This window comes from Oncorhynchus mykiss, chromosome 17 (assembly GCF_013265735.2).
Source record: "Oncorhynchus mykiss isolate Arlee chromosome 17, USDA_OmykA_1.1, whole genome shotgun sequence".
Classification (NCBI taxonomy): Eukaryota; Metazoa; Chordata; class Actinopteri; order Salmoniformes; family Salmonidae; genus Oncorhynchus; species Oncorhynchus mykiss.
In genome coordinates this window covers 14591725-14601475 of record NC_048581.1, presented here as the reverse complement: position 1 = coordinate 14601475, position 9751 = coordinate 14591725, and the positions used below count along the sequence as shown (strand labels likewise).

The 9751-nt window shown below is 44.4% G+C and overlaps 1 protein-coding gene across 3 annotated transcripts in view; it reads right to left on the bottom strand.

Moving 5' to 3' along the window:
• Positions 1-45: 45 nt before the first annotated feature.
• LOC110485515 (kynurenine formamidase) overlaps positions 46-9751 on the bottom strand; it is a 17520-nt gene continuing 7814 nt past the window's right edge. For 2 of the 3 annotated variants that reach the window (XM_036948128.1, XM_036948129.1), the window contains exons 5-12: positions 9023-9108; positions 8671-8743; positions 8316-8413; positions 4948-5026; positions 4026-4106; positions 3715-3850; positions 2510-2617; positions 46-2137 (exon numbers count right to left, since the gene is read on the bottom strand). In XM_036948128.1, coding sequence (XP_036804023.1) covers positions 2108-2137; positions 2510-2617; positions 3715-3850; positions 4026-4106; positions 4948-5026; positions 8316-8413; positions 8671-8743; positions 9023-9108 — 691 coding nt within the window. In that variant the 3' untranslated portion in view covers positions 46-2107. The remainder of the gene's footprint in view (positions 2138-2509; positions 2618-3714; positions 3851-4025; positions 4107-4947; positions 5027-8315; positions 8414-8670; positions 8744-9022; positions 9109-9751) is intronic. The other variant, XM_036948130.1, reaches the window with a different exon arrangement.

The window sequence follows — 9751 nt, the reverse complement described above, 5'->3', positions numbered from 1 at the left end:
GAAACTCACCAATATTTTCTCAAAAAGAAAGCTTTGACAGAATCGCACACTTCTATGACATACACATTTATTGTGATATTTTACATAATTCTCCCACCAACATTATTACTAGTCATGGAAACAAGCATTTAGGCTACTAGACAAAGAAGCATAATGACCCACGTAAAACCATTATTACATTTTAGTGTGCAAATCTAGATTGACAATTTCATATTAGGGTAGAATAATAAACAAAATACAGTATTCCTTAGTTCTAGATTGACAAATTCAAGTGTCAAACGGTTATTTTGGGGTACATGTTACAATGAATTCCATGTGTAACACACATCTGACAATTATATAAGTAAATATTGACATATGTCCAAAATGGCAACCTTTTCCCTAAAAAAGTGCACTACTTTTCACCATTCGAGACGTACCCTATTGAATGCCAACATTCACCTTTCTTCATACTGATTGCAATTCATGTCATGTACTTAATCTGGAGAAGTCCAGACTCTGTTCATGTCCTTTAGAAAATAACCAAGGTTTGAATTAGGGGGGGGGGGGGGGGGGGGGGGGGGGGGGGGGGGCAGATTGAACACCCTCACTTTTCATGCACCCCCAAGAGGCCATGTATAATTTGAACCCTGGTTCTAATGGCAGGTCAATAAAGTTATAATAACAGGTGAACAACATAGTGGTGAAAGATTCCCAGTCAGTATGGTTCAGAGAACAGGCATTCTTATTCAAGTCAATGACATCATAATGGGTGGACTATTTCTATGGTTCAGAGAGGTTTAGAAACAAACACAGGAAGTGATGTAACAATACAAAGAAACAAAAAAGTGCCACTGTCGGCACGTTATCAACTACACTGTGCCACTAAAACAAGCGAAAATTGCCATGAAGACAATATTAATTTGTGCATAGTGATTGGTTAACTGATTAGCTATCTCGCTCGCTCTGGAAACAAGTGTTGCTACTTTATCCTGGCAGGCTATGCTTCAGTCCCAAATGGCACCCTATACCCTACCTAGTGAAATAGACCTGGTTAAAAGGAGTGAACTATATAAGGATGCAATTTGGGACGCATAATATGTTGTCAAACTTTGGCTGGTCCAGGATCAGTTTGACCATTTCCCTAAAAGATTCCTAAGAGCTTTACAAGTAGGCCATCATTGTAAATAAGAATTTGTTCTAAACTGACTTGCCTAGTTAAATAAATAAAAATATGTCAACAGGTTAGCTAGCTGTGTAGGTAAGGAGAGTAGGATGCATCATCATGAGGTTATCAGCCAGTCTGAGGATTATACTGAGGTAGCCGACCACAAGAGACTAACACAGGAGAGACCAAGCAAAACCATGTGCCTCTCTAACAAAAGACCTTCTACGCAGCAGTCCTGGAGGAAGTGGCAGCTTAGAGGGAACATGGCTCTTGAACGTTTAAAATTAGAAAGTATGTAGAGATTATATTGGACCTAAAAGTGATAACTTCCCTTTTTCTGGCCCACAAATTGCTTTTGACGAACAAATCGGTCCGGGAAAAAAATCTGTGCGGCCATCCTCGGAATTGAGAAAATCCCGATGCGGCCTTTGAGCCAAAATGATGCCCACCTATCTATAAGACATAAAGCAGGGTCTGGAGTATTTCCTGGAGTATTTCCTGGTCATGACTCGAACCAGGAAGAACTCCAGGCGATAGCTTTTTGTAACGGAGCAGGGTGAAGATGCCCCTATACGCTGATCTTGGGTCAGTTTTGCATTTTTTCCCACTAATAGTTCAAGTTAAGAGGAATCAAAAACTGATCCAAGAACTGTAACTAAGGGAATCTTCACCCCGGAGGTTCTGTAACACAAAACATAATACCTGTTACCTAACCACCTTGTTTAGCCAATAGCCATCAGTCCATAATACCTGGTGATTGGTGCCTCTAGATGTGGTTCAGAACAGAGGTGTTTGTGGTTGATATGTAAATGAATGATTGGCCAGTGTCCCTGTATCTCTTCAATGATTGGCTGGTGTCCCTGTATCTCTTCATTGATTGGCCAGTGTCCCTGTATCTCTTCAATGATTGGCTGGTGTCCCTGTATCTCTTCATTGATTGGCCGGTGTCCCTGTATCTCTTTAGCTCTTCCCCATCATCTTTAACAGCAGCTGTACAAGGAGGAGGTAGACGCATGAAGACAAAGGTCACAAAGGTCAAGTTCATCTTAACCTTTGAGACAGACAAACTGATACTCATGATGAGTAATGCTCATTAGCCCAAGGAGAGGAGGAAATAACACTGTCTAGCTAATACATTTTTTATTTTCTTCAAAGGTTGACTGTGACTTGGAAAGAGATAGGGAGGGAGGGAGGAGATAGGGAGGGAGGGAGGAGATAGGGAGGGAGGGAGGAGATAGGGAGGGAGGGAGGAGATAGGGAGGGAGGGAGGAGATAGGGAGGGGCGAGCAGGAGAAGGAGAAGAAAAAGGAAGGGATAGATAAGGAGGAAGAGGGAGAAAGAGGTAGGGATAGGGGGACCTACCTGAGTGAGGTGGTAGTCTCCGTCGACTAGCTGCTCGATGATGTTGAAGTGATCTGTGTTTGGAACGTCCTCCAATGTTACCTTCAGTCCTTCTGTTGACTCCAGCGTCTGTAAGAGGGAAGGAGGAGAGGAGGGAGAGAGGAAGGGAAGAGAGGGAGAGCAACGAGGGAGAGAGGAAGGGAAGAGAGGGAGAGCAAAGAGGGAGAGAGGAAGGGAAGAGAGGGAGAGCAAAGAGGGAGAAAAAAGGGACAGAAAGTTAGTAATTTTCTAGGCCCTAAAACTCTTCCAAAAATATAAGGGTGCAGCTGTGTTATAAAGGTGAATTGTTTTGTCACTTTCTGAAATCTACAAGAACAATCTAGATATATTCTAATGTGTCCCAGACTGTCTGTTTTTCCATCCATGGAACTCAGACACATTCTATTCATCAGCTCTGATTCTGTGTTCTACTTCTATGTGTTCAGACTGTCTGTTTTTCCATCCATGGAACTCAGACACATTCTATTCATCAGCTCTGATTCTGTGTTCTACTTCTATGTGTTCAGACTGTCTGTTTTTCCATCCATGGAACTCAGACACATTCTATTCATCAGCTCTGATTCTGTGTTCTACTTCTATGTGTTCAGACTGTCTGTTTTTCCATCCATGGAACTCAGACACATTCTATTCATCAGCTCTGATTCTGTGTTCTACTTCTATGTGTTCAGACTGTCTGTTTTTCCATCCATGGAACTCAGACACATTCTATTCATCAGCTCTGATTCTGTGTTCTACTTCTATGTGTTCAGACTGTCTGTTTTTCCATCCATGGAACTCAGACACATTCTATTCATCAGCTCTGATTCTGTGTTCTACTTCTATGTGTTCAGACTGTCTGTTTTTCCATCCATGGAACTCAGACACATTCTATTCATCAGCTCTGATTCTGTGTTCTACTTCTATGTGTTCAGACTGTCTGTTTTTCCATCCATGGAACTCAGACACATTCTATTCATCAGCTCTGATTCTGTGTTCTACTTCTATGTGTCCCAGACTGTCTGTTTTTCCATCCATGGAACTCAGACACATTCTATTCATCAGCTCTGATTCTGTGTTCTACTTCTATGTGTTCAGACTGTCTGTTTTTCCATCCATGGAACTCAGACACATTCTATTCATCAGCTCTGATTCTGTGTTCTACTTCTATGTGTTCAGTCTATCCTGACTTTGTAGTAGTCCTCCGACTGCTTCCGGAACTCTGGCGAGTCTTTCTGCGCCACGGCAACCACGATGTCACAGTTGGAGGAGGAGAGTTTGAGCTGCGGAACCAGCTGACTAGGACTGTTCCTCAGAGCCACCTCTCTGTGAAGAGACAGAGAGTGAGACAGAGAGAAAGAGGGGAAACAAGAGGCGAGAGAGAGAGAGGAGCTTGCACGCGTGGTTACCTCTCCCACTATGTCTCCCTGTCATGGCTTGTGCGCCATCAGTACAGCTACCAACACATCTTGACCACCAAAGTCCATTTGATGTCACAAACCTGTCCAGTACTTGAAAAATATCCTCACGTTGCCCTGGTTTCCAGTGGTTTGCAGAAGAGGATGTCTTCCTTAATTGACCCCTATAAACGTAACGGACATATACCAGGAGCTGTGAGTCTGTTGACTCATCCAGCTGTAACGCATAGAATTCACTGGCTTGTATGTGAAGCAGTAATTGTTTCAAAACATCTCCTGCCATGTCACTGATGTGTCGTGAAACAGTGTTTGATGAAGACATTGTCTGTATAGTTTTTGTTGGCTTTTCCCCCAGCATCGTCCCAGCTATATCTGCGACGCATGAAGAATGAAGTCCTCCACGATAGTATGGGGCTTGTCTGTCCTAGCCACTCGGTAGCTCACCATATAAGATGCTTCTAGTCCCTTCTTATTAATGGTATCTGTTGCTTTTATACATGTCTCACTACTCAAAATTCATCTTTATTCTCGCTCAAAAAACTCCTGTGGCTTATTTTTCAAATTGTCATATTTTGTTTCTAAATGTCTGTGCAAGAGTGAAGGTTTCCCGCGAGAGAGTAACAGTTAATGTGATTGGATGTTACTTATTTGACTAGGCTACCTGTATTTGACATTGTGTTGTTATTTCACTGAACACTAGATGGTTAAATTTTATTATTGGCAGTGAAACGAGGCTACTCAGTCGAGAGAGAAAAAACTCACCCAAATGTATATCCCCATGGAAAACATTAATGTACTGTTTGAAAATGTGGGAAAAAAGACATTAAATAATATATTTTTTATTTATTTGGTGTACCCCCGACAGCATTGCGCGTACCCTAGTTTGGGAATACCTGAGGTAGAGCATTCAGTGGTGCATCTTCAGGGGTGGATGGGTGTGGGGGGGTGTGGTACGTACTCTGTCATCTTCAGAGGTGGATGGGTGTGGGGGTGTGTGGTACGTACTCTGTCATCTTCAGAGGCTCGTTGACATAGGTGGACAGGATGGGCAGGAGGTCATATATACCACTGACCAGGAACGCACCTGAGAGAAAGAGAGACCATGTTTGGGTAAGGAGATAGGAGGGAGAGACAATGTATGGGTAAGGAGATAGGAGGGAGAGACAATGTTTGGGTAAGGAGATAGGAGAGAGAGAGACAATGTTTGGGTAAGGAGATAGGAGGGAGAGACAATGTTTGGGTAAGGAGATAGGAGGGAGAGACAATGTATGGGTAAGGAGATAGGAGGGAGAGACAATGTTTGGGTAAGGAGATAGGAGGGAGAGACAATGTATGGGTAAGGAGATAGGAGGGAGAGACAATGTTTGGGTAAGGAGATAGGAGAGAGCGAGACAATGTTTGGGTAAGGAGATAGGAGGGAGAGACAATGTATGGGTAAGGAGATAGGAGGGAGAGACAATGTATGGGTAAGGAGATAGGAGAGAGAGAGACAATGTTTGGGTAAGGAGATAGGAGGGAGAGACAATGTTTGGGTAAGGAGATAGGAGGGAGAGACAATGTTTGGGTAAGGAGATAGGAGGGAGAGACAATGTTTGGGTAAGGAGATAGGAGAGAGAGAGAGACAATGTTTGGGTAAGGAGATAGGAGGGAGAGACAATGTTTGGGTAAGGAGATAGGAGAGAGAGAGACAATGTTTGGGTAAGGAGATAGGAGGGAGAGACAATGTTTGGGTAAGGAGATAGGAGGGAGAGACAATGTATGGGTAAGGAGATAGGAGGGAGAGACAATGTTTGGGTAAGGAGATAGGAGAGAGAGACAATGTTTGGGTAAGGAGATAGGAGGGAGAGACAATGTTTGGGTAAGGAGATAGGAGGGAGAGACAATGTTTGGGTAAGGAGATAGGAGAGAGAGAGACAATGTTTGGGTAAGGAGATAGGAGGGAGAGACAATGTTTGGGTAAGGAGATAGGAGGGAGAGACAATGTTTGGGTAAGGAGATAGGAGGGAGAGACAATGTATGGGTAAGGAGATAGGAGGGAGAGACAATGTATGGGTAAGGAGATAGGAGGGAAAGACAATGTATGGGTAAGGAGATAGGAGGAAGAGACAATGTATGGGTAAGGAGATAGGAGGGAGAGACAATGTATGGGTAAGGAGATAGGAGGGAGAGACAATGTATGGGTAAGGAGATAGGAGGGAGAGACAATGTATGGGTAAGGAGATAGGAGGGAGAGACAATGTATGGGTAAGGAGATAGGAGGGAGAGACAATGTATGGGTAAGGAGATAGGAGGGAGAGACAATGTTTGGGTAAGGAGATAGGAGGGAGAGACAATGTATGGGTAAGGAGATAGGAGAGAGAGACAATGTATGGGTAAGGAGATAGGAGGGAGAGACAATGTATGGGTAAGGAGATAGGAGGGAGAGACAATGTTTGGGTAAGGAGATAGGAGGGAGAGACAATGTATGGGTAAGGAGATAGGAGGGAGAGACAATGTTTGGGTAAGGAGATAGGAGGGAGAGACAATGTTTGGGTAAGGAGATAGGAGGGAGAGACAATGTTTGGGTAAGGAGATAGGAGGGAGAGACAATGTATGGGTAAGGAGATAGGAGGGAGAGACAATGTATGGGTAAGGAGATAGGAGGGAGAGACAATGTATGGGTAAGGAGATAGGAGAGAGCGAGACAATGTATGGGTAAGGAGATAGGAGGGAGAGACAATGTATGGGTAAGGAGATAGGAGAGAGAGAGACAATGTTTGGGTAAGGAGATAGGAGGGAGAGACAATGTTTGGGTAAGGAGATAGGAGGGAGAGACAATGTTTGGGTAAGGAGATAGGAGGGAGAGACAATGTTTGGGTAAGGAGATAGGAGAGAGAGAGAGACAATGTTTGGGTAAGGAGATAGGAGGGAGAGACAATGTTTGGGTAAGGAGATAGGAGAGAGAGAGACAATGTTTGGGTAAGGAGATAGGAGGGAGAGACAATGTTTGGGTAAGGAGATAGGAGGGAGAGACAATGTATGGGTAAGGAGATAGGAGGGAGAGACAATGTATGGGTAAGGAGATAGGAGGGAGAGACAATGTTTGGGTAAGGAGATAGGAGGGAGAGACAATGTTTGGGTAAGGAGATAGGAGAGAGAGAGACAATGTTTGGGTAAGGAGATAGGAGGGAGAGACAATGTTTGGGTAAGGAGATAGGAGGGAGAGACAATGTTTGGGTAAGGAGATAGGAGGGAGAGACAATGTATGGGTAAGGAGATAGGAGGGAGAGACAATGTATGGGTAAGGAGATAGGAGGGAGAGACAATGTATGGGTAAGGAGATAGGAGGGAAAGACAATGTATGGGTAAGGAGATAGGAGGAAGAGACAATGTATGGGTAAGGAGATAGGAGGGAGAGACAATGTATGGGTAAGGAGATAGGAGGGAGAGACAATGTATGGGTAAGGAGATAGGAGGGAAAGACAATGTATGGGTAAGGAGATAGGAGGAAGAGACAATGTATGGGTAAGGAGATAGGAGGGAGAGACAATGTATGGGTAAGGAGATAGGAGGGAGAGACAATGTATGGGTAAGGAGATAGGAGGGAGAGACAATGTATGGGTAAGGAGATAGGAGGGAGAGACAATGTATGGGTAAGGAGATAGGAGGGAGAGACAATGTATGGGTAAGGAGATAGGAGGGAGAGACAATGTATGGGTAAGGAGATAGGAGGGAGAGACAATGTTTGGGTAAGGAGATAGGAGGGAGAGACAATGTATGGGTAAGGAGATAGGAGAGAGAGACAATGTATGGGTAAGGAGATAGGAGGGAGAGACAATGTTTGGGTAAGGAGATAGGAGGGAGAGACAATGTATGGGTAAGGAGATAGGAGGGAGAGACAATGTATGGGTAAGGAGATAGGAGGGAGAGACAATGTATGGGTAAGGAGATAGGAGGGAGAGACAATGTTTGGGTAAGGAGATAGGAGGGAGAGACAATGTATGGGTAAGGAGATAGGAGAGAGAGACAATGTATGGGTAAGGAGATAGGAGGGAGAGACAATGTTTGGGTAAGGAGATAGGAGGGAGAGACAATGTATGGGTAAGGAGATAGGAGGGAGAGACAATGTATGGGTAAGGAGATAGGAGGGAGAGAATGTATGGGTAAGGAGATAGGAGGGAGAGACAATGTTTGGGTAAGGAGATAGGAGGGAGAGACAATGTATGGGTAAGGAGATAGGAGGGAGAGACAATGTTTGGGTAAGGAGATAGGAGGGAGAGAAGATTGTCAATCATTCAAAATAAAAAAGCAGGTCTTTCTGTGTTTATGGAGAAAGATTACTGAGCTCACGTCTCTGCTGACAACCCGCTATCTACTGACCTCTAACCTCTCACCTTTGATCTGAGGGGTCACACTGTACTGAGACCAGTCTGTAGAGAGGATCATAGCAGCCAGGTGGGCCCCCGCAGAGTGGCCACACAGGTACAGACCACTAGAGAGCGAGACACAGAGAGAGAGAGAGAGAGAGAGAGAGAGAGAGGATTGCCAGTCAGAAACCAACCCCTAGCCTAGACATTCATATCATCAAATCATGACATATTTGTTACTATCTCCTTTAGTCAGATAGTAAAGATTATATTCAGCCACTCTTGGAGGGCAATGGGAGTTGATTAAAAATGTGCTTCTATATCATTAAGACTGCCTTTAGTAAGCACAGATCTGAGATAGAGACTGATGAAGAGGGAGCACCTAATGTGTGAATACTGTTGAATGACGGACACCACACTCCTCCGCACCTGAGACACCATCAAATCCATGTTCCCTGGATGGGAAACAGGGGGACGAGGAGGAAAGTAAGAAAACATAGGAACAAACGAGGGACAGATGGAGGGCACAATTTTAGACCAGGGCCCAGTTTTAGACCAGGGCACAATTTTAGACCAGGGCCCAATTTTAGACCAACAGGCTGCTGTGCTCTGAAGACCCCAGCTGCAGTCTACAGAAGTAGTACGCTATAGATAAACAGGGAGACATTTGGGACGCATTCATAATGTCTCCTATGTTGCCATGACATCACAAACCAGGGACACATCAACGGTACCTTTGGGAGCGATGTCGTAACCCACGGCGACCACCACGACGCCCTTATGGACCAATGGGACAGCCATAAACCCGGACTCCTCCTTACTAGGGAGAAGAAACATATAGGCCTTTTCTCAAATGGATTTGCTCAACTCCTGCGTCCTCGTGGAGAAAAATGCGCTTGTATGAAATTAGACTCCTCTCCACACACGCGGCATCAGGCAAATGACGTTTACACGGGTGAAAATCCCTGAATATATGTATAAAGTTACAACACACATGTAGCAAAACATTCTATATATAAATGGATCTGCATTATCTTTTTCAGATGTTTTATCTGCTGTTCTCTACCTGCTGTTCTCTACCTGCTGTTCTCTACCTGCTGTTCTCTACCTGCTGTTCTCTATCTGCTGTTCTCTACCTGTTGTTCTCTACCTGCTGTTCTCTACCTGCTGTTCTCTACCTGCTGTTCTCTACCTGCTGTTCTCTACCTGCTGTTCTCTATCTGCTGTTCTCTACCTGCTGTTCTCTACCTGCTGTTCTCTACCTGCTGTTCTCTACCTGCTGTTCTCTACCTGCTGTTCTCTACCTGCTGTTCTCTACCTGCTGTTCTCTACCTGCTGTTCTCTACCTGCTGTTCTCTACCTACCTGCTGTTCTCTACCTGCTGTTCTCTATCTGCTGTTCTCTACCTGCTGTTCTCTACCTGCTGTTCTCTACCTATCTGCTGTTCTCTACCTGTTGTTCTC